General features: G+C 39.0%; 1 protein-coding gene across 1 annotated transcript in view; it reads left to right on the forward strand.

Moving 5' to 3' along the window:
* Positions 1-26,192, forward strand: part of tmem145 (transmembrane protein 145) — a 47,178-nt gene that overhangs the window by 7,174 nt on the left and 13,812 nt on the right. The window contains exons 2-10 of the mRNA XM_062985872.1: positions 4,451-4,525; positions 5,800-5,877; positions 8,215-8,301; positions 8,402-8,503; positions 9,322-9,406; positions 13,725-13,796; positions 13,877-13,945; positions 14,594-14,674; positions 23,804-23,882. Of these exons, the coding sequence (XP_062841942.1) occupies positions 4,451-4,525; positions 5,800-5,877; positions 8,215-8,301; positions 8,402-8,503; positions 9,322-9,406; positions 13,725-13,796; positions 13,877-13,945; positions 14,594-14,674; positions 23,804-23,882 (728 nt within the window). The remainder of the gene's footprint in view (positions 1-4,450; positions 4,526-5,799; positions 5,878-8,214; positions 8,302-8,401; positions 8,504-9,321; positions 9,407-13,724; positions 13,797-13,876; positions 13,946-14,593; positions 14,675-23,803; positions 23,883-26,192) is intronic.

Here is a 26,192-nt window from a genome sequence, read left to right on the forward strand (position 1 = left end):
TCGTGAAAAACAAGACGATGTGTAAACCATGTGGGGCGTCGATCTCAGGTAAAAACACAACAAATCTGAAACGACATCTGGCACTGCCGGCAGTATAATGGCAACATAATGGCACTGCTGCTTTTATGGTACCCAGTTTTATAAAGAATGTAATATGCAATTTGTTATGAACAATGCATATACTTTTCAGGCAGAGCAAGCCTACTGGTCATTAATATTTTCTTATTGTTATGCTCAATAAGCAAGGTCAGTTAAATAAAGATGTTTGAAATAAGTTAAATCTGGTTTTGTGTATATTGCACATTCAAACATTAATAATATTCTATAACTGGTTAAAAATGTTTCGTTTTGTGTAAGTGTATATAATGACTTAAATAATTTAAGGAAACTGATGAAAAAGCATTTACATTTTACACCCTTTATATGTATTTTAGGGCGGCACGGTGGCTAAGTGGGTAGCACTGTCGCCTCACAGCAAGAATGTCCTGGGTTTGAACCCCAGGTGGGGCGGTCCGGGTCCTTTCTGTGTGGATTTTGCATGTTCTCCCCGTGTCAGCGGGAGTTTCCTCCGGGAGCTCCGGTTTCCTCCCACAGTCCAAAGACGTACAAGTGAGGTGAATTGAAGATACTAAATTTGTCCATGACTGTGTTCGATATAATCTTGAGAATCAAATAAACTTGTGTAATGAGTAACTACTGTTCCTGTCATGAATGTAACCAATGTGTAAAAACATGACGTTAAAATCCTAATAAACAAACATACAAACAAACAAATATGCATTTTAGTCGACTGAATTGACTGTAGATTTAGTCGACTATATTCTTATGATAATTAGTCGACTAAAACTAGACTAAAACTAAAACAATTCAGATGACTAAATTATGACTAAAACTAAATCAAAATTTGCTGTCAAAATTAACACTGCTTGGAGACTAAAGTTTTAATGTTGGTCTAGACATTTAGACATAAATAGGAATATTATGTTTCTTTATCACTGGTATAATATCTGCACATTTAAAAGTGTAGGTACTTATCCAAGACCAAGGGACTTACTTGTTATATTAAGCAAGCATTATAATATGACATGGAGTAATTCTTTAAATAAGTGTGTTGGAATAGGGTCCAGTAGACGTTTACATTTACATTTTCGGCATTTAGCAGATGCTCTTATCCAGAGCGACGTACAGAAGTGCTTCCATAGTAAACATTACCTTACTCTAGTTTAAGTAAACAACAGTCCAAGAACACAAATTTGTATTAGTGAGTGTTAGTAAGTAAGTACAAGTCAGCTTAAGTGTTTAGTAAAGAGGTGGTTTTTTATTCATTTTTTAAAGACATGACGATGACTTGGATGATTACATCATTGAAGTTAGTTCTATTTAGAAGTTTGAATCTTTTTTAAATGCACTTCAATTGCCTATATTGATATTCAGCATTACAGGGCAGGCGACTGAAAAATCACACTAATCTTATTCTGATGATTTGCACTGAGTGATGTCAGCCAGGTTTATGCAGTGTGGCTGCTGATGCCAATTCTCAAGCAGGTTTTCAAGTGTTCATCAGTAAGCGTGGACCGATATTAAGACTTAATTATTTTAATGTGGGAGAAGGCTGATTCACACAAGTAGGATGAGCTACACTTGCTCATACCACAAATTCCATTCAGTTAGACATGCATTAAGTTTGCTGGTGACAGTATTGAGGATGGTCTCGAACAATTAAAATCGTAATGAAAAGAGAATGGGCCAAAGGGCAATAAATATACTTCTTCTTCTTCCTCGGCCTTTGTCCCATTCGGTTGCGGGGTCGGCTCTCGGCGGATCATGATCTGCATTGATTTGGCAAAATTTTTACGCCGGATGCCCTTCCTGACACAAGCCTCCCTATTTTATCTGGGCTTGAGACCGGCACTACAATGTGCTGGTTTGTGCATCTAGCGGCTAGGTATCTATAGGACAATTCTGTGTTTCCAATAAGCCTGGTAGAATGTTTTTGGACTGAGGGAGGAAACCAGAGCACCCGGAGGAAACCCATGCGGACACGGGGAGAACATGCAAACTCCGCACAGAAGGCCCATCTGGGGATCGAACCCAGGACCTTGTTGCTGTGAGGCGACAGTGCTACCCACTAAGCCACCGTGCCGCCTAAAGGGCAATAAATACACAGGTTCAATATACACCCCGTGGTGTGTGACTATTTAGACTCAAGAAGGTTAGAACACTTGCTCATACCACAAATTCCATTTAGTTAGAAAAGCATTAAGTTTGCAGCAGTATTGAGGATGGTCTCGAACAATTAAAATCGTAATGAATCAGAATGATCTGCTGTGGTGACACAGCGGATACTGGAGCAACCAAAAATGCATAATGCCATTAGGTGATTTACTAAATAACTAGATCCTTCACTGATCCCTAAAAGACCCACCACTGTTCCTTGGCTGTTTACCATTGCTTACTAAATCTGACTTGGGATCTGTTTGGACAAGAAGTATATCATTTTCAACTTGTGAATTTTAATGATAAACTGATAACCAACAACAAAGTCATTGTTTACTTAATACTTTTGTTTAAAAAAGTTATTTAAATTTAACGTCCAACATGCCAAACCTTTTTTTTTTTTTACAAAATTGATGTTGCTATTTATTTTGCATCCATGTCCCCTTATAAAGGTAGAACCCAGATAGATAGATAGATAGATAGATAGATAGATAGATAGATAGATAGATAGATAGATAGATAGATAGATAGATAGATAGATAGATAGATAGATAGATAGATAGGAGGAAGTTATTGAAAGCTTTTATATAATGACTGCATCTTTAATGATTATTATTAGCATGTTTACATTACTGCCATGTGAGGTGTTTTATATACAGTCTGGCCAAAAAAAAGGTCACCACCTGGATTTAACTAAGCAAATAGGTAAGAGCCTCCCATTGGATAATTACTGCATGAGTGATTATGTTTCAGCTGGCAACCGGTGATTTAACCCTAACTGATGCAGTGAGTATCTTCTCATTGGTTAAACAAACATCCTGTGGTCATGGAAAAGATGTTAATCTGTTTCAGAAGGGTCAAAATATTGGCATGCATCAAGCAGAGAAAACATCTAAGTAGATTGCTAAAACTACTACAATCGGGTTAAGAACTGTCCAACGCATTATTAAAAAATGGAAGGACAGTGGGGAAACATCATCTTCGAGGAAGGAATGTGGTCGGAAAAAAATCTTGAATGATCGTTTGGTAAAATCAAATGGTAGAAAAACAACAGTAGAATTCAGGGAGATGTTTAATATTGAAAGTAAGAGCATTTCCACACGCACAATGCGAAGGGAACTCAAGGGATTGGGACTAAACAGCTGTGTAGCCTTAAGAAAACCACTTGTCAGTGAGGCTAACTGGCAAAAACAGCTTCAATTTGCTAGGGAGCATAAAGATTGGACTCTGGAGCAATGGAAGAAGGTCATGTGGTCTGATGAGTTCAGATTTACCCTGTTCCAGAGTGATGGGCGCATCAGGGTAAGAAGAGAGGCGGCTGAAGTGATGCACCTATCATGCCTAGTGCCTACCGTACAAGCCTGTGGGGGCAGTGCTATGATCTGGGGTTGCTGCAGTTGGTCAGGTCTAGGTTCAGCAACGTAATGTGCCCAAAGAATGAGGTCAGCTGACTACCTGAATATACTAAACGACCAGGTTATTCCATCAATGGATTTTTTCTTCACTGATGGCACGGGCATATTCCAAGATGACAATGCCAGGATTCATCGGGCTCAAATTGTGAAAGAGTGGTTCAGGGAGCATGAGACATCATTTTCACACATGGATTGGCCACCACAGAGTCCAGACCTGAACCCTCATTGAGAATCTTTGGGATGTGCTGGAGAAGACTTTGCGCAGTGGTCCAAATCTCCCATCATCAATACAAGATCTTGGGGAAAAATTTATGCAACTCTGGACAGAAATAAATGTTGTGACATTGCAGAAGCTTGTGGAAACGATGCCACAGCGAATGCGTGCCGTAATCAAAGCTAAAGGCGGTCCAACGAAATATTAGAGTGTGTGACCTTTTTTTTGGCCAGGCAGTGTATATGGGACACTACAAGCTTGTCAGATATCAGTTGATTAATAATGGTCAGTTATCAGTCATAAGAAATTGACAAAAGTTAAAAACAATTTAAGCTTAAAGTGTAGCTGTTGGCTGGCAAAGTGACAATAAAGTGAAAGTACTACATTTTGTTTACTAAAAGAGGCTTTAAACTTAAAGGCAAGCAAGTGCGCCTTTTCATGGTTTAAAAGAATTGATAATGATATTAATATCACAAACACATTTTCAAAAGTCAAGTGTCATGTCTTCTGAGGCGCCAGTAAAAGTGCAAATGCAGTGTATTGAATAGCTGAGAAATTTGCCATTTTATTTGTGCCTGACCTGTCCTTCCTCTTCTCCTTACAGGACTGGGTGTTTCTGACAAGGTTTTGCTTCCTCACTGATTTTGGCAGACTGGATTTTAAGTTTCGATACCCCAAGGTGAAAAGACAAGCAATACCGTATAAATGCATGTTTGCCTTTATTTAATTTTATTTTTGTAGTTATGTGTAATCAAAGTTTAGTTAAAACTAAATAGAAACTGCTACATATAGTTTAATATAGTTTTTGTATGCTAAAATATTTTATCTAATATATATTTATGATCTTAAATGATAATATACACAGCTGAATTTAGGGAACAATTAATCATAACAGTATAACATCAAGTCAGCTAAACTTCAGGAATTAATCTGTCCAGTTAGTAAGCATAAGCCAATTTCACCTGCTTTGGTACAAACAAAAGTGACGGTGGAGATTTGATTGGCATTCACCAAGGAACACCAGAACTGGCAGGTCCACCACTGGTGCCCTGTTCTCTTCACAGATGAGAGCAGGTTTACAGTGAGCACGTGACAGACTTGAAAGAGTCTGGAGACACGACTGTGAGCATTTTGCTGTCTGCAACATTATCCAGCATGCCTGTTTTTATGATGGGTCAGTGATGGTCTGGGGAGGCATATCTCATGTTGATAGCCTCTGGGATGTTATGTATCAGTGCATCCAACACCGCCAAGTAGCACCAGAGACTATCTAGGAGCTCACTGATGCCCTGATACAGGTCTGGGATATGTGTGTGTGTACATATATAGGATTTGAACCCACAGCTTTTTGTTTGATAGCCCAAAACTGTACCCACTAGGCTACAAGTGTCCCACTGGCTATTGATCATCTTCCTAGATATGTTGTTTCAAATGGGCTCTCTGTTGTTGTTGCAGTGGTAGCTCAGTGGTTAATGTACTGAACTAGTTTTGAGAAGGTTGCTGTTTTAAGCAGAACCAAGATGCCAACGTTGGGTCCACTAGCAAGGCACTTAACCCCTAATTGCTGACATTGTAACAGTCAAAGTTCTAAGTCACTTTGGATAAATGTGTCTGCTAAATGCCATTAATGTTAATGCCTGTTAGTGCCTGATTTTCATACAGTTTAGAGTTTAAAGTTAAAGCTGAATTAAGTTCAGCTTTTTCCTAGTAAAATGTTGTTTGGAGTTTTGTTTTCTGTGCCTTTGTTATTGCTGGGGGGGGGGGGGGGGGGGTGGGTAGCATTTGATTAAGAAGAATAAAAAAAATCAAGTAATTCAACTCCCTATAGCTTATGTTGTGTTTTTGAGAATGGACACATATTTGACCTGCCCAGCACAAAAGTGCTCTTTATAATTATATATTAGACCCGATCAAAGATACTGTTTACAATTTCTTTATTTCTCTATGACTCAGTCACACTGTTGTGAGAACATACTGCTCTACTTCGATGACAGTTCGCAGTGGCCAGCTGTATACAAGAGGCCAGAGAAGGTAAGATAGAAGTTACATTCCTTTCTGTGTAAATATTTTAAAGAAATAAATGCAAAAGTCTGTGTTCAAAGGGAGTGAGCACCCAGAATACAATATGAGAATACTATCAAAAAAAAAATTCCAAAAGAATAAACAATAAAGTAAATAAACAGTTAGATAGGGTCTGGAAAGGGTTACAAAGCAATTGCTAAGGTTTTTAAAATCATCAATGCACTCGTGAGTTTAAATCTCAGCTTTGCCTCTGACAGGCTGGGCACCTATACAGACTAAAGATTGGATCCTCCGCGGGTGGAATTCCAAGAGATGGTTGCTGTTACACTTTCTTTTGGCTGGGGATAAAGAGATCAGTGCATGATTCTCCATACGTGATACTGAGCATCATGTGAACTCGTCTAGTGCGGGTGAAAAGAAGCAGTCGGAGGGGACATGTGACAATTGCAGCAGTAGAGGCGATAGTACAAATTGGGTAATCGGAAACTAGATTGAAAGGAAATTTAGGGCAGAAATGCATACATAAATTTAAAAAAATCATTCATGCATATTTGTTGTACAAATGCTACAAATAACAACTAACAAGTTATTAGTTATTCAGTCAAACTTTTTAAATGTTATACTGTGCAGGAATTATTGTTGCATCAACTCATTATATGTTGTGAATTTCCCCATTGTGGGACTAATAAAGGATTATCTTATCTTATCTTATCTTATCTTATCTTATCTTATCTTATATGTAAAAACCCTTAAAAAGAGAATGTGGGGACCAAAAAATGAGACTACTAGTATTTTTTTATTTTATTTTTTTTTTAATAACTTTTTCATTACTTTATAATATTTACTTTATTTTTTATCAAGTTATTTGAATATTTATTTAGGACTTCATCTCCCTGATAGAGCTTGTGTGTTTATCTGTGGAAAGCAGCAGTGAACATGATACATCACCCTATATGCTAGTCAGTTTTTCAATTAAGTTTGTTGTGTAATCATTAATAATATTTTCATGTCCCCCACTAAGTGCGACCCTTTTAGACTGTCTGGCATGTTAGACAAAAGAAGATGATAGAGATTCTGAGCTTTCTATTATGGCTCATTTAGCAACTTCATCAGCAAATGCTCAGCTTCCTGGCTGTTTGAGGTCTTAAAAACAGGAAGAGATATGATCAGAGACTAAAGATGCATGAGAGATGGGCTTAGTATCAGCAGAATGGAAACCACTTGCATGCCAGATCCTACCAAAATCATTTGTGACCCCAAAAGAATAATGTGAGTCAGTATATATTGTGGGCAGCACGGTGGCTCGGTGGGTAGCACGGTCGCCTCACAGCAAGAAGGTCCTGGGTTCGATCCCCAGACGGGGCAATCTGAGTCCTTTCTGTGCGGAGTTTGCATGTTCTCCCCATGTCACGTGGGTTTCCTCCGGGAGCTCCTGTTTTCTCCCACAGCCCAAAAACATGCAGTCACGTTAATTGGAGACACTGAATTGCCCTATAGGTGAATGGGTGTGTGTATGTATGTGTATCTGTGTCTACCCTGCGATGGACTGGCATCCCATCCAGGGTCTAACTGTGTGCCTTGCACCCATTGAAAAGCTGGGATAGGCTCCAGCACCCCCCGCGTCCCTAATTGGATAAGCGGTTAGGAAAGTGAGTGAGTGAGTATATATTGTGGCTAGTTGACAAGCTAAGAAGCACAGACCCTAGTCACGGTAACCAGTTCTGCTTGAGCAGAATTGTAAGGCAGAGAGTTGGTGTGATATCATAATTTTTTCAGCATCCATGGCCATGTAAGCTGACACAGCCACTGGTTTTAAGTCACTGGTGTGTATCTTCCACCATGCACCTGGGCTCATACACCAACATCATGTTCTTGCACGTACAGGAAGGACAAATAAAAGTAGGGGAAATCTAAAGTTGGGACAGCACACGTTAAGGTCTTGAAAAAGAAAATGATGCTTGTGTAGGCTAGCTAATTTTCTTACTTGAATCCAATTCAACTGAAAGTAGAATTTTGAAATTGCCAATTGTCCAATGGAGGGACCATTCTAACCTTGAAAAATTGAAGATGATTTCTTTATGTTTTTTTGTTATTTTGTCCACCACCTGTACCCGTCATGCATCTTCAGTTAAAATGAAAGGTAACTAAAGTGGTGTTTTGGTGTTTTTTGGTATACTAAAATACATTCTTTACTGTAGTATCCAAATGGCGAGAGACTTTTGTACTCTCTTATGCACTTCCCTAGTGTAATTTCATGTTTTGTTGTTTCTATGATAAATTATTTTAGCACGTCCTCTACATGAAACAAAAGTATGCATTTTTAAAATGTGTATGTTTGTATTGCAGGACTGCTATCAGAGAGAGGCAGTCCTAAGACCTGAAAATAATCAAGTCATTAACCTTACCACCCGCTACACCTGGTCTGGGTGCATGGTAAGAAGTTAAAAATTGTTGATCTATACTAAACTATCATTTTGCACAATGTGTGTAAGTGATATGAACGTGTGTGTTTGTGTAATTTTTTACATCTCAGGTTGAAGTAGAGGATAATGAAGAATTTCTGAGCTGTATTGGAGGGCGTAGTTTCCGGTCAATCAGAGAGAGATGGTGGTACATTGTGCTCAGCAAGTGTGGAGTAAGTACTGACTTAGTTTCCTTACAAATAAACAATTACTATAAAAATTAGTTAAGCAGTTTGCTGTTCACATCAACACCAGTCTGCTCTACAATTAACAAATTCACCTTTTAGTGAATTAGATTCATTTAAAAATCCAAACTTAAATTAACAAAGGTTTATACTGAAAAACATTCCTTCTTGGCTGAGGCGACAGATTTGAAATGTCCGGGTATTCCATAGAGTCTGAGGAATCTCTTCAGCCCTCCCACCCAGCAGACATTACCCAATCATGTCTTGTAGGTGCCCGGCCGGTTAATAGCAGAGCTGAGATTCAAGCTCGAAATCTCAGCAGTGGTGGGCTAGCTTTTTTTCATTGCTGCACCAATGTTCACAAATGTTGCTATTTCAAACATCAGCAAGCCTGTAACAGGTTTGGTAACATTAACCACACAGTGCACAAAATATTAAGGGTGCTTGAGCCTAGATGAGAATACTTTCTGAATCCACTGTAGATACAGACAGTGTACATTGATAATCAGTCTAATCTTTTCTAATATGCGGGAAATAATAGATAATCTATTTGCAATCTTGGTTTTATTATACTGTATATTTGTAACTTTAGTCAGTCTCAGTTCTAATTATGCACCAGGCGTTAATTGCTTACTTGCTCTGTCTGATTTATTTTGTAGTAGTGTATTCTTTGTTATACACTATTTCTATGAAGAATGAGGTCTGTCATGCCAAATCCAATGAAAAGTAGCTTTCTTGCCCCTTGATCATCTTAACTACTAAAAGGCCGTTGTTTGCCTTTTTTTCTCTCTCTTAAAATGATATAGGGAGAAGGGTTGCAGTTGGAATATGAAATGAAACTGACTAATGGACTGTCTTTTTGGACCCAACACTTCTCTGCAGATGAGTTTGGTAATGTACTTAATTGTCCTAAAAGAAAATATAAAGAGATTAAATATTGTAATTTTTGTTTTTTCTTGTTTGATACAAGACTGTAGGTGCTCAACAGCATGTGCATGGACACTGTTTTCTGGTTGTCCTATTCATTATGCTTTGTACAATTTCAATAAGAAACATATCTAGGCTGTAGGCAGGGCAGTCAAGCACACACACTTTGTGTCTGCAAAAAGCCACAATGTAAAAAAAACATGCAGAATGAGGCCTGGCTTTGTCTTGCTAAAATAACAGTGGACTCCAGGTACAAGATATTATCTTGACCATATGTCTCTTCTGAAAAATGACTCGCTTCAAAATGTGTACTTAACCCTCAGTTTGTTACTTTCATAGATGTGCATGTTACCCATGTCATTGGCACTAACACACCCCCATACTATGACAGACACTGACTTTCAGACTTTGTGTTGGTAACCATCAAGAATTACCTTTTCCATTATTTACAAGAACAATTTAAAAGGTGGATTTATCTGACCACAGCACATTTCTATGTTGTGTCATCTCAGAAAAGTTTGAGCCCAGAGAAGTTTGTGGCATGGTGTTCTTTTGGTGATGCACAGTGTTCATTTGCCAAATATACCATTTGAGATTATGGCCAAGTTCAACTTGGTTCCATTAGACATTAAGACATTTATTGACGTGCTTTTAACAGACTTGATGTAGGTTTTTGCAAAATGTAGCTAGGCTTGAATGTATTTCTGGCTGCCCTACCCCACATCCCAGATATATAAAGAGCACAGGATATTGTTGTCACATGTAGTACATACAGTGTATCACAAAAGTGAGTACACCCCTCACATTTCTGCAAATATTTCATTATATCTTTTCATGGGACAACACTATAGACATGAAACTTGGATATAACTTAGAGTAGTCAGTGTACAACTTGTATAGCAGTGTAGATTTACTGTCTTCTGAAAATAACTCAACACACAGCCATTAATGTCTAAATGGCTGGCAACATAAGTGAGTACACCCCACAGTGAACATGTCCAAATTGTGCCCAAAGTGTCAATATTTTGTGTGACCACCATTATTATCCAGCACTGCCTTAACCCTCCTGGGCATGGAATTCACCAGAGCTGCACAGGTTGCTACTGGAAACCTCTCCCACTCCTCCATGATGACATCACGGAGCTGGTGGATGTTAGACACCTTGAACTCCTCCACCTTCCACTTGAGGATGCGCCACAGGTGCTCAATTGGGTTTAGTCCATCACCTTTACCTTCAGCTTCCTCAGCAAGGCAGTTGTCATCTTGGAGGTTGTGTTTGGGGTCGTTATCGTGTTGGAAAACTGCCATGAGGCCCAGTTTTCGAAGGGAGGGGATTATGCTCTGTTTCAGAATGTCACAGTACATGTTGGAATTCATGTTTCCCTCAATTCAATGAACTGCAGCTCCCCAGTGCCAGCAACACTCATGCAGCCCAAGACCATGATGCTACCACCACCATGCTTGACTGTAGGCAAGATACAGTTGTCTTGGTACTTCTCACCAGGGCGCCGCCACACATGCTGGACACCATCTGAGCCAAACAAGTTTATCTTGGTCTCGTCAGACCACAGGGCATTCCAGTAATCCATGTTCTTGGACTGCTTGTCTTCAGCAAACTGTTTGCGGGCTTTCTTGTGCGTCAGCTTCCTTCTGGGATGACGACCATGCAGACCGAGTTGATGCAGTGTGCGGCGTATGGTCTGAGCACTGACAGGCTGACCTCCCACGTCTTCAACCTCTGCAGCAATGCTGGCAGCCCTCATGTGTCTATTTTTTAAAGCCAACCTCTGGATATGACGCCGAACACGTGGACTCAACTTCTTTGGTCGACCCTGGCGAAGCCTGTTCCGAGTGGAACCTGTCCTGGAAAACCGCTGTATGACCTTGGCCACCATGCTGTAGCTCAGTTTCAGGGTGTTAGCAATCTTCTTATAGCCCAGGCCATCTTTGTGGAGAGCAACAATTCTATTTCTCACATCCTCAGAGAGTTCTTTGCCATGAGGTGCCATGTTGAATATCCAGTGGCCAGTATGAGAGAATTGTACCCAAAACACCAAATTTAACAGCCCTGCTCCCCATTTACACCTGGGACCTTGACACATGACACCAGGGAGGGACAACGACACATTTGGGCACAATTTGGACATGTTCACTGTGGGGTGTACTCACTTATGTTGCCAGCTATTTAGACATTAATGGCTGTGTGTTGAGTTATTTTCAGAAGACAATAAATCTACACTGCTATACAAGCTGTACACTGACTACTCTAAGTTATATCCAAGTTTCATGTCTATAGTGTTGTCCCATGAAAAGATATAATGAAATATTTGCAGAAATGTGAGGGGTGTACTCACTTTTGTGATACACTGTAACCAGTACTTGCCAGAAATTCCTGCAGCTCATTTACTGTTTCTGTAGGCCTCCTGGCAGCCTCCGGAAAGAGTTTTCTTCTTGTCTTTTTATCAATTTTGGGGGAACATCCTGTTCTTGTTTTAAAAAAAATGGATAGAAAACACCATAGACAGGTCATCAGTTTGTCACAGGGCAAACACACATACACACATTTACACACACTCACTCATACCTATGAATACTTTAGTATAAACAATTAATCTGACTGCATGTCTTTGGACTGTGGGAGAAAACCGTGGCACCCAGAGAAAATTTAGGACATATCAGCTGCCCAAAGAAGAATGATGGACACTCACTTGTTAATTATTGTTGTAACCATTGCATAAAGCCCAGTGGGAAGCACCTAGTTTCACAGACAGCTAAAAAAAAAGGTCCCAATTTCTTTTTTTTTTTCCATATTTGTCTCACTTAATTTAAGACTATCAAACTACTTTTGATTATTAGACAAAGATAACTCAAGTAAACACAAAATGCTTTTTTAAATGATGATTTAATTTATTGAAGATTAAATGCTTTTCAGACCTACCTGGTCATATGTAAAAAAAAAAAAAACAAGTGGCCCTACTACATCAATCATTGAACCAACGATAACAGTTGGATTCATTTTCACTAGTCATTACTTAAATAAAACCTGCCTGGCAGTGAAAAGCAGACTTGAAAGATAGATAACAGTAATAATAGTACATGAAAGTACATAAAATAGTACATAAAAGAATAGTACATGTAAAAATTATAAAGATTCAACAGTATATAACTGAATAGTATCTGCTACTAGGATAGAAATTTCACACACAAGCCACAGAACTACATGCCATTACATGGTACTACTTTAGAGAAATCTAAATCAAATCAAATCGGTATTGGGTGGGACCACCCTTACCATCAAAACCCTTACCATCAAAACAGCATCAATTCTTCTGGGTATACTCGCAGAAAGTCAGTAATTTTGTGGAATTATAGTCAGGTGTGTGATTAACCGATTATACTAAACAGGTGATAATAATCATCATTTTCATATGTATGTTGAAACATAGTCATTAACTGAAATGGAAACAGCTGTGCAGGAGGCTTAAAACTGGGTGAGAAAAACTCTGCTACAAAGGTGAGGTTGTGGAAAACAGTTTCTTGTCACAGGTCATACACAATGGCGAGACTGAGCACAGCAACAAGACACAACGTAGTTGTACTGCATCAGCAAGGTCTCTCCCATGCATGGAAATGTAAAAGAGTGCAGAAAAATGGCAGCAGGTACTCTGGTGTGATGAGTCAAAATTTGAAATATTTGGTTGTAATAGAAGGCAGTTTGTTTGCCAAAGGGCTGAGGAACAGTACAATAAAGTTCGGGGCTGCATTTTAGCAAATGGAGTTAGGTGATTTGGTTCTCAGTGCTGAGAAATGCAGGTAGATACTCATCCATCATGCAGTACCATCAGTAAGGCATCTGAAATCTACTGTCACCCATGCAATTGTCTCAACCACTGAACAAAGGAGGCAATTAGCAGTAGCAATGAGGAACCCCTTCAACTGTCCACAGAGCCAGCCAATCATGTCACTTTTGGCACCCAGCCAGTTGATAGCGCAGCAAGATTTAAACTTGAGTGCTTAAGATCTCAGCAGTGGAGGGCTACTGCAATTCAACCAGTGAGCCACCTGAGCACTTTACATATCACTGTTTTGTTTTTAGTTACATTTTATACTTTATAATTTACTTTTATAACTTGGAATAAAAAAGTAATAAAAAAATATGAATAAAAAAGCAAATAATAATAATGTTATGAAATCATGTGTATGCAATCAGTGTGTATTGTCTCAATTGCCCATTTGCCACTTTTATTCTTTCGTTCATTTTATGGCTTTGTTTCTCTGTCAGGAATTTTGGAAACAGATATCACTTTCTTGGTTATATTTGCAACAGTATTCTCTCTCTCCTGCTATTTTGCAAGTAAGTTTGTTTTCTTAATTAATTATTAATTACACTGATTAATTATTAATCATACATAGAAAAAACACATCTTGTTTTAGATAAATTAAAGGGAAGACAGCTGCTTCATACCACTTATAAAATGTTCATGACTGCAACTGGAGTTGAGGGTAAGTAAAGACCTGTAATTTACACCACTCAAACTTTTACAAATCATTGTTCATTTTGCCAGTAAATATTGAAGGTAGGCTAAATAACTGCTTCAGGTACACCTTCAGTAAACTTAAATAATGTCAACTAGCCTATCAGAAGCTTCTAAAGCCATGATATCAGTCGTTATTTAAAGGTCCAATCAACATGGTATATGTAAACTTTTGACCCAATTGAATTTTGATATGGTACATTTTAAGTTAAATTATCTGTCTATAAACATTTGATGAAACAAAATGTTTGTGCCATGTACAGAGAAGATGTTCAAAACCTGCCAAAACTAGTTTCTTGACATGGAATCTGTGGAGGGGATAAATGTGCCTAAGTGTATGTAAACTTGTGACTTCCACTGTATATCAGTCTTACCAAACTCTACATAAAATAATTTTAGTTTCTACAAATTGAAATAGCACAAAAATAACACTGCTAGAGTAAAAATGTTTGCTGATCTTAAATTAATACACTGAAAAAAAACCTGATTTTAAGCGCATTCAGAAACATTTACACTTACACTGGTCTTTCCATTTTTGTTCCTTTGATTTAATGCAGTTATTCTATGCAGTTATTTGTATTTTGTTGAGACCCTTGGTTTTCTTTTTCTCTCCCAGTTTTCAGCCTGCTCTTCTTATGTATATATTGGGGCCTGTATGCAAGAGATGGAGTGGGAAATGGATGCCTAAAGTTACTTGGTAAGTAAAGCAATACAGCAATGTAAAGCAATGTCTCTTAAATGAGGTCAGAAGAGGTCAGTGACAGTCATTGTGAATTTATACAATATTTAAGATTTTTAGCCATTCTGTCATGTCAAGTTTGACTTAGCTATTGTGTCCAAAAAGTCAATTTTTTTACAATGGACATTGTCTCAAAGCAACTTCAGAAGCAGAATCCAGGACCAACCGACTAAAAACTCCTGTTGTGCAAGTTGTGAGAATAATTTAAATGAATAGGATTTACACAAATCATACATACACACAATTAAATTGAACTAAAAGTTAAAACTAACAAAAAAGAATGATAATAATAATGTATATCATATACAGTGTATCACAAAAGTGAGTACACCCCTCACATTTCTGCAGATATTTAAGTATATCTTTTCATGGGACAACACTGACAAAATGACACTTTGACACAATGAAAAGTAGTCTGTGTGCAGCTTATATAACAGTGTAAATTTATTCTTCCCTCAAAATAACTCAATATACAGCCATTAATGTCTAAACCACCGGCAACAAAAGTGAGTACACCCCTAAGAGACTACACCCCTAAATGTCCAAATTGAGCACTGCTTGTCATTTTCCCTCCAAAATGTCATGTGATTTGTTAGTGTTACTAGGTCTCAGGTGTGCATAGGGAGCAGGTGTGTTCAATTTAGTAGTACAGCTCTCACACTCTCTCATACTGGTCACTGAAAGTTCCAACATGGCACCTCATGGCAAAGAACTCTCTGAAGATCTTAAAAGACGAATTGTTGCGCTACATGAAGATGGCCAAGGCTACAAGAAGATTGCCAACACCCTGAAACTGAGCTGCAGCACAGTGGCCAAGATCATCCAGCGTTTTAAAAGAGCAGGGTCCACTCAGAACAGACCTCGCGTTGGTCGTCCAAAGAAGCTGAGTGCACGTGCTCAGCGTCACATCATACTGCTGTCTTTGAAAGATAGGCGCAGGAGTGCTGTCAGCATTGCTGCAGAGATTGAAAAGGTGGGGGGTCAGCCTGTCAGTGCTCAGACCATACGCCGCACACTACATCAAATTGGTCTGCATGGCTGTCACCCCAGAAGGAAGCCTTTTCTGAAGTCTCTACACAAGAAAGCCCGCAAACAGTTTGCTGAAGACATGTCAACAAAGGACATGGATTACTGGAACCATGTCTCATGGTCTGATGAGACCAAGATTAATTTGTTTGGTTCAGATGGTCTCAAGCATGTGTGGCGGCAATCAGGTGAGGAGTACAAAGATAAGTGTGTCATGCCTACAGTCAAGCATGGTGGTGGGAATGCCATGGTCTGGGGCTGCATGAGTGCAGCAGGTGTTGGGGAGTTACATTTCATTGAGGGACACATGAACTCCAATATGTACTATGAAATACTGAAGCAGAGCATGATCCCCTCCCTCCGGAAACTGGGTCGCAGGGCAGTGTTCCAGCATGATAATGACCCCAAACACACCTCTAAGACGACCACTGCTTTATTGAAGAGGCTGAGGGTAAAGGTGATGGACTGGCCAAGCATGTCTCCAGACCTAAACCCAATAGAACATCTTTGGGGCATCCTCAAGCGGAAGGTGGAGGAGCGCAAAGTCTCGAATATCCGCCAGCTCCGTGATGTCGTCATGGAGGAGTGGAAAAGCATTCCAGTGGCAACCTGTGAAGCTCTGGTAAACTCCATGCCCAGGAGAGTTAAGGCAGTTCTGGGAAATAATGGTGGCCACACAAAATATGGACACTTCAGGAACTTTCACTAAGGGGTGTACTCACTTTTGTTGCCGGTGGTTTAGACATTAATGGCTGTATATTGAGTTATTTTGAGGGAAGAATAAATTTACACTGTTATATAAGCTGCACACAGACTACTTTTCATTGTGTTAAAGTGTCATTTTGTCAGTGTTGTCCCATGAAAAGATATACTTAAATATCTGCAGAAATGTGAGGGGTGTACTCACTTTTGTGATACACTGTACATCAGATAATACATAATGTATATAATGTGTCCTTCATGTATATCAGACTGTAGTGTGGTCTAAAATAAACAGTCATGATCTTATAATAAACAGACCAGTTGGTAGGCCAGCTGGTGTTAATTAACATGTCATTATGTTAATTATATGACGAGTGAATATCCCTTCAAATCAATATTGGAAATATCTTTTTAAAGCCAGGTATCCATTAAACAGATCAAACTGAATGTACTAAAATCCCAGTGATATTTCACACAAGTACAAAGTCATTTTGTTTTGTATTACATGCACATTAGACAAAGTGGAAGAACAATCTTCTCATTTGAGTCCCCCTCTAGATTCCCACTTTTTTCCTCTTCTTTCTGAAATGTTGAGTCGTTTGTCATTGAGCAAGTTGATCAATTTTGGGCAGCTAAAGACAAGTTTTGGTGCAGTTTTATTCATCTACTAGAAATGCAGCAGGTGTTTTCTGGTATAAACAGGAATCATAGAAATTTTGTTTAAATAGCAGATATTCTTTTAAAACAAACACACCAAACAAACAGGCCTATTGCTTAGGATTAGCACACTTGTATGTGCCCCTATAGACTACATACACTGACGAGGCATAGCATTATGACCACTGACAGGTGAAGTGAATAACACTGATCATCTCCTCATCACGGCACCTGTTAGTGGGTGGGATATATTAGGCAGCAAGTGAACATTTTATCCTCAAAGTTAATGTGTTAGAAGCAGGAAAAGTGGGCAAGTGTAAGGATTTTAGGGAGTTTGACAAGGGCCAAACTGTGATGGCTAGACAATTGTGTCAGAGTATCTTCAAAACTGCAGCTCAGTGTTTCCGGTCTGCAGTGGTTAGTATCTATCAAAAGTGGTCCAAGGAAGGAACAGTGGTAAACCGCCGACAGGGTCATGGACGGCCAAGGCTCATTGATGCACATGGGGAGCGAAGGCTGGCCCGTGTGGTCCGATCCAACAGACGAGCTACTGTAGCTCAAATTGCTGAAAAAGTTAATGCTGGTTCTGATAGAAAGGTGACATAATGCACAGAACATCGCAGTTAGTTGCATATGGGGCTGCATAGCCACAGACCAGTCAGGGTGCCCATGCTGACCCCTGTCCAATGCCGAAAGCACCAACAATGGACACATGAGCATCGGAACTAGACCATGGAGCAATGGAAGAAGGTGGCCTGGTCTGATGAATCACGTTTTCTTTTACATCATTGTTGCAGACCATGCAACTGTATTCCCTGATGGCTGTGGCCTCTTTCAAAGCAAAAATGGTTCAGGAATGATTTGAGGAGCACTACAACGAGTTTGAGGTGTAGACTTGGCCACCAAATTCCCCAAATCTCAATCCAATCCAGCATCAAGTCAAGTCAAGTCAACTTTATTTATATAGCGCTTTTTACAATATACATTGTCTCAAAGCAACTTTACAAAATCCAGGACCAACAGATACAAAAACCCCTGTTGAGCAAGCCGAGGGCGACTGTGGCAAGGAAAAACTCCCTGAAAATTACAGGAAGAAACCTTGAGAGGAACCAGACTCAACAGGGCCCATCCTTCTTGGGTGGTCTGGAGGATACTTTAAATAAATACACGATTTACACAAATCATACAAACACAGAATTGAATGATCTAAAAGTCATACAGTGGTAATAAATAGATAAATAAACAATTAAATAATAATAGAGTTGTTATCCGCTCTAGTCTTCAATAAAGTCTGTAGTGATTTCTTGTCGTTGCAATTACTCCAGACCCGTCACATCTGACAGGTGCAGCATCGTTGTCCCGGCAGTCTCGACTTTAATCCTTAACCTCGGCGGGTAAACAGGTTTCCATCAGAATGCCCTCGGGGTAAAACAACAGAGAATGTAGTTAATAATGTACAATGCTAGTTGACAAACAGTTTTACAGAGAGTTTTAGACTCCGGCAGCCCTAATTATTATAGCATAACTAAAAGGGAGAGCGAGCAGGTAACAAGGTCATGAAGGCTTTCACAGGACATCAGCGCCCACCTCTCCTACCCAAACCAGAGTGATTGGACAAGAGAGGCAGAACGACAGCGACCCAACATCCCTGATCACCACAAGTTTCTATGACCAAGAACCCCCAAGCTCTGCGCCTTTGTCTATATTAATCAAAAGCCTGAGAAAATAAATATGTTTTCAGTTTAGACTTAAACATTGAGACTGTGTCCGAATACCGAACAGAGGCAGGAAGATTATTCCAAAGTTGTGGAGCTTTGTAAGAAAATGCTCTTCCACCAGCTTTGGTCTTTTTAATTTTAGGAACTATAAGTAACCCTGCATCTTGTGAACGAAGTGGACGTGCTGGGTTGTAGTAATTAATAAGCTCACTCAGATACTGTGGAGCCAGACCATGTAGCGCTTTATAGGTTAGTAAAAGTATTTTGTAATCAATGCGAAATTTAACTGGCAGCCAGTGTAGAGATGATAGAACAGGAGTAATATGATCAAATTTTTTAGTTCTAGTTAGCACTCGAGCTGCTGCATTTTGAACTAACTGGAGTTTGTTTAAGGATCTACCAGAGCATCCAGTTAGAAGAGCATTACAATAATCTAACCGAGAAGTTATAAACGCATGGATCAGTTTTTCGGCGTCATTAACAGATAGTATATTTCTTATTTTAGAGATATTACGCAAATGATAGAAAGCAACTCTAGTAATATTATTAATGTGTGTATCAAAGGAGAGATCTGAATCTATTGTGACACCTAAGTTTTTTACATCTGGGCTGGGAGTAACAGAGAACGTGTTTAAGTTTAGCACCAGGTTAGACAACTTGTCTCTTGCAGCTTTAGAGCCAACAAGTAAAACCTCAGTTTTATCTGAATTAAGTAAAAGAAAATTACACGACATCCAGTTTTTTATGTCGTTTACACAATCTTCTATCTTACTGATTGTGTCAGTATCATTTGGTTTGGCTGATATATACAGCTGAGTGTCATCTGCATAGCAGTGAAAGTTTATGCCATGTTTATGAATAATTTCACCTAGTGGAAGCATATAGAGTGTAAATAATAGCGGTCCAAGTACCGACCCCTGTGGAACACCACACTTTACTTTTGTAGTTTCTGAGCATTTATTATTTACATAAACGAATTGAGAGCGGTCAGTCAAATATGATTGAAACCAAGAGAGTGCGAGTCCTTTAACACCTACTGTATTTTCTAGCCTCTCCAGTAAAATGTTATGATCGACCGTATCAAACGCTGCACTAAGATCTAATAGAACAAGAAAAGAGACACATCCATTATCAGAAGACATTAACAACTCGTTAACTACTCTAATTAATGCGGTTTCGGTACTATGGTTGGGTCTAAATCCTGATTGAAATTTTTCATGAATACAATTTTCATTCAAATAAGAACATAGCTGTTTGGAAACGACTTTTTCTAATATCTTTGAGACAAAAGGAAGGTTTGAAATTGGCCTATAATTAGATAAAACATGTGGATCAAGATTAGGTTTTTTAATCAGGGGTTTAATAACAGCACTTTTAAACAATTTAGGTACATACCCAAGGCTAAGGGATGCATTGATTAATGTAAGCAGGGGCTCTACAATAGCTGGGAGTAAATCTTTAAGTAAACGAGTTGGAACAGGATCGAGTATACACGATGATGACTTCGATGATTTAATCAACACAGTTAGTTCATTTTGGGAGATTGGATTAAAGGAATTTAGTTGGATTAACTCGTTACTATTATCACCAATGCTGCTCGGAGTGAGTCCATACTTAACATTGGCAAGTGACACACTCTGACTCTGAAGTCGTATTTTTTCTATCTTGTCATTAAAGAATTTTAAAAAATCATCGCTGGTACAGTCAGGCGGTATATTAGATTCAGTTTCATTGACGTTTTTAGTTAATTTGGACACTGTCTCAAAAAGGAATCTAGGATTGTTTTTATTTTTCTCTATTAGGGATGAATAATATACAGATTTAGCTTTTATAAGTGCATGTTTATACTCAGTTAGAGCATCTTTCCAAGCAATCTTATACACCTCCAGTGTAGTGTGACGCCACTTACGTTCTAATTTCCGTGCTGCTTGTTTAAGTGCGCATGTGTGGTCATTGTACCATGGAGCAAGTTTTTTCTCCCTAATCAGTTTAGTTTTGAGTGGGGCTACGTTATCTAAGGTTGTGCACAGTACGGTCTCTAGGTTTTGAGTTGCCTGATCTAGTTCTTTAGGTTCTGATGCTGATATATTTGGTAATTCTGGTAGGCAGTTTATGAACGCTGCTGCAGTTGCAGATGTAATAGTGCGCTTACATTTAAAACAATTTGGTTGCTGTATATTATTGGACAGGGACACTTCATATATTAGTAGGGAGTGATCAGAGATTAAGTCATTCTGTGGTATAATTTCCAGGTTGTCTATGTTTATACCATAAGTAAGTATTAAATCTAAGGTATGTTTACAGCGGTGAGTGGGTCCTGTTACATTTTGGGTGATGCCTAAGGATTCTAAAATAGAATCAAACGCAATTTTGAGTGGATTACACTTATCCTCATAATGAATATTAAAGTCACCAACAATTAGAGCTTTCTTAGTTGATAAGACTAATTTAGAAAGAAAATCGGCAAATTCGTTAAGAAATTCTGAGTAAGGACCAGGGGGTCGATAAACAGTAACCAGTTTAAACATACTATTTTTATCAGATGAACATTTATTGGTTATGTCAGAGATAAGAACTTCAAACGAGTTTGTTATGGGAGTTGATTTTACAGTAAGACCTATGTCTTTATCATAAATTGCGGCTATTCCTCCACCACGACCGCTAAGACGTGGCTTATGTTCATAACTGTAACCCGGAGGAGATGCTTCATTTAAACCTAGATACTCATCAGGTCTAGCCCAGGTCTCGGTTAAACACAGGGCACTAAGACAATTATCTGTAATTATTTCATTTACAATTACTGTTTTGCATGCAAGTGACCTGATGTTTAGAAGTCCTAACTTTAGTTTAGCTTTACTATGGTTTTCATGATGCTCATTTAGATTAATTTTAATTAAGTTATTATGACATACTTTTTGATTTTGTTTTGGCTTACACCTGCCACGGTAAACAGACACAGTCTCAATGGTTTGTGACCTAAGGATTCCGGGTGACATCCGATGGCGACTCGCAGACAGTCGGTTAGGCCTGTTAGTCTGCTGCCTGGTCTTGGCTCTGGATAGTCATTTAACACTATCTGCCGCTACACTAACGCGGTGGTAAAGCCTGTCACCTATGCTGCAAGAAATGCGAGCAGCACCCTCCCACGTGGGGTGGACACCATCCCGCTTCAAAAGACCAGGCCTTCCCTCAAAGGTGGACCAGTTATCTACAAAATCGATGCAGTTTTCTGAGCACCATTTAGACATCCAGCGGTTCAGCGACAACAACCTGCTGTAGGTTTCGCCACTGGGTCGAATCGGTAAGGGGCCAGAGCACACTACTGCCTCAGACATCGACCTAGCTAACTCACACACCTCTTTAACATTACTCTTAGTAACCTCAGACTGCCGTAAACGAACATCATTAGTGCCGACGTGGATAACAATCTTCGAAAATCTACGATTAGCATTAGCCAGCACTTTCAGGTTTGCTCTGATGTCAGGCGCCCTGGCCCCCGGAATACAAGTGACTATGGTTGCTGGTGTCTCTATGGGGGTTGCAATATGCACGTGTCGGAGCTGAGAATCTCCTATAACCAGAGCACTTACATTAACAGGCTTCTCAGCGGGTGGCTCACTGAGTGGGGAAAACCTGTTGGACACGTGCAACTGAGATGGTCGGTGCTTTTCCCTACGACTATGTCGCCGAGACGTCACCCAGTCGCCCCGCTGTGAGGGCTCTAATGCCGGAGTCTGGGGTTCTGTACCTGAACTGCTGGCATTCGGGACTGCTACAGCTGAATCTAAGCCCTCACTAGTAGTAGTCTGTTCTAACGCCCGAATGCGCCCTTCTAACACTGAGATCTTCTCCGTCAGACTAACAACTAATCTACACTTATCACATGTAAAGTTATCACTAAACACGGAGAAGGAATAACTGAACATATTACACTCAGAACATGGATACAAAGCTCCTGCTGGGGCCATAGTAACAAAGAAATGTACTTAGCTTTACAAGATGAGTTGGAGATGATGTTTATGTTGGATTCACCGGCGCTTCTGCTGGTAGTCACAGAAGAACGGCTTTAATTCCGGATGAAACAGGCGATGATAAGCTGGAATACAAAAACCACCAACCAAAGCAACACAAATGCGCTTCGTTCGGACAAAAGCGGCTGTAATTCTAAAGGAAAACGGTGTTATGCGCTGGTGTACAAAACAAATAAACGCGCTTCCTACGAACAGAAACGGTTATAACTCCCCACAAAACAGAGGTGTTTTAAGAGCTGAAATACAGAACACAACCAAACACAAACGTGCTTCGTGCGGACCGAAAACGGTTTTAATTCTGGATAATTATGATGTTTATGCGCTGAAGTACAAAAACAAACAAAACCGGCTTCGTTCGGATGCCGGTAGCAGAAGTTTCCTAGTTTCCAACACAGCACGAATTTACGTTAGTAAACACAAGCGCTTTTTTACGATAAACAAAATAAAACTAAATCAACAACACACGGAAGATTAACGTATAAATTATATGTTTAAAACATACGTATATAAAAAGTTATTTAGCTAAAGGCTACAAACAAACAACTAGGCTAGCGTCTCAGCGTGCGTACCACCGGAAGTACCACCATTAGCAAATCATCAGGTTTCCCATGCAGCATCTGTGGGATGTGCTGGACAAACCAGTCCGATCCATGAAGACCCCACCTCGCAACTTACAGGAGTTAAAGGATCTGCTGCACACCTTCAGGGGTCTAGTGGAGTCCATGCCTCGACGGGTCAGGGCTGTTTTGTCAGCAAAAGGGGGACCAACACAATATTAGGAAGGTGGTCATAATGTTATGTCTGATCTGTGTATATTGTTTTCATAAAGATGCCAAAGTTTGAAAACTGATTTTCATTAAGACAAATGTTATGTTTTTAACTATGTGTTGGTAATGTATTAGATTGTTGTAATGGATTTGTGTTGTCACTTTCTGTTTATCCTATCACTCTAGGCAAATTACTTTTTTCAGTTAGTTTTCTGGTGTTTCTCCTGATGCTGATTCTCTTGGGAAAAGGCTTTACTGTCACTAGGTAAGAGATCTTGGCTCTTTCCTAATGTGTGTATACAGTTATTTAATTGCAGTGGTGAGTATATCACTAGCCATACAATACTTATCAAGTAATTGTAATATTTCAGTAAAGTAATAATTCATTACTGACCAGGCTCAGACCCTGGCTTTTGAACTTGTTGCTGATAACAGTCTGCATGGTTCTTTTTGTCTTTGGTCCAGAGCACACGGCGTCCATTTTTTCCAAAAAAAGACCTGGAATGCTGATTCATCTGGCCATGTAGCGCTTTATAAGTTAGTAAAATATTTTGTAATTAATGCGGAATTTAATTGGCAGCCAGTGTAGAGATGATAAAATGGGACTATTATGATCAAACTTTCTAGTTCTAGTTAGCACTCGAGCTGCTGCATTTTGAACCAACTGGATTTTGTTTATGGCTCTACCAGAGCATCCAGTGAGATGAGCATTACAATAATCTGAGTTTTAAATGCATGGATCTGTTTTCAGCGTCATTAACAAATAGTATATTTCTTATTTTAGAGATATTATGCAAATGAAAAAAGGAACTCCAAGGAACATCCAAGGAGCGATCTGAATCTATTATGACACCCAAGATTTTTACATCTGAGCTGGGAGTAACAGAGAAAGTGTTTAGGTTTAGCACCAGGTTAGACAACTTGTCTCTCGCAGCCTTAGATCCAACAAATAGTACTTCTTTTTTATCTGAATTAAGTAAAAGAAAGTTACATGACATCCAGTCTTTTATGTCATTTACACAATCTTCAATTTTACTGATTGTGTTAAGTTCATCGTGTTTGTGTAACATGCTTTAGGGCTAGACTAGACAGGAGGGGCGGTCACACATGCAGAGATGTTTAACAGTGATTTATTTTAAACAATAGACAAGAAACAAAACAGGATTGAACAAGACAAGACACTAAAACATGACCTATGCTAATGCTAATCGCTAAGCTAAACACGCATGAACTAAGTTAAATGCTAAACCCTATACTATGGCTAAACACACATGAACAAAGCTAAACATGAACTACACTAAGACAAGACAAACAAGAATCATGAACTAACAAAAAGCACGGACTAATAAGAGACAAACCTGACAAACATGAGCAAACAGGGGCAAACCAAATCAGAGTCAAATTCAAAATACAGTAGACCCTTGACTTACGAATTAATTGATTCCGAAGGGCTGTTCTTAAGTCTATATGTTTGTTAGTTAAACCTTTTTCCCATAAGAAATAATGTAAATAGAATTAATCCGTGCCAGACCTCCCAAACCACCCCCTTACCTAACCTTTCTAATGTCTTAAATGGTATTTTTTGTTGTAAATACAAGTATATTTTTCCTTAAATCCTAAATTATAGAATAGACATTACTGTAATAAACAGTAATAAACAACAATACACAGTAGTACTGTACTGTACATAAAAAACACACATTTCAGTACAGTACGCGTGCTGTACCATACACCTTAATAAATTTCCTTCTTTTTTTTTTAATAAAATGTATCTACCAGAAACAACAATAACTCATATTTCTCTATTATCTCCTTCTTTATTTCAATAGCATTGTATTTTGAAGGTGTTATTGCACTAAAGAAAGAATACTTTACTCAGCGAATTCCTTCTTCTCTCTCACTCACTGTCCCCACTGTCTGATACACAGTGACAGCTACTGGCAGGAGTAATTATACAACAACAAATAATAATAGATTTGTTCATTTTCTCACCACTATGCTGCACATTCTTTGGGGCCATTTTAATATAGTCTGCTGTCCAAATGTTTGTTTACTTCATATATATATATATATATATAGGGAGAGAGAGAGAGAGAGAGAGAGATGGTCTGAGTCAATTTGTTCGTGACATCACGTGTTTCGCGAACTTCGGTTCGTAATCCAAAATTAGTTTGCACGTTAAGTTGAAAAAGATCCCTCGTAACCCGAAATGTTTGCATGGTAAACGATTTGTAACTCAAGGGTCTACTGTAGTCTCCAATGACTGTTCCCAATCTGCCTTCTTAAATCCCATTAGCTTATTAGTGCAGCTGTGGGTAATTAGCCGGAGACCAATCACAGTGAGCTAGTGACCTAAACAAAATTTCTACAACTAACATGGTAAACTAAATCAAAAGAAGTTTGTCTGGTCAGCTTTGTTTTATTTGTTAATACACATCCATTTCTGAATCTCAGGCATGCAAAACATTAAAAAAATGTTGGGTAGGGGGACCATTTAGGGCTAGTAATAGGATAAAAAAAATAATAATTATGTGATCTCAAACAGGTAATGTCAATACGTGATTGTAATCATGAT

The sequence above is a fragment of the Trichomycterus rosablanca genome, chromosome 23 (assembly GCF_030014385.1).
Source record: "Trichomycterus rosablanca isolate fTriRos1 chromosome 23, fTriRos1.hap1, whole genome shotgun sequence".
NCBI classification, from domain to species: Eukaryota; Metazoa; Chordata; class Actinopteri; order Siluriformes; family Trichomycteridae; genus Trichomycterus; species Trichomycterus rosablanca.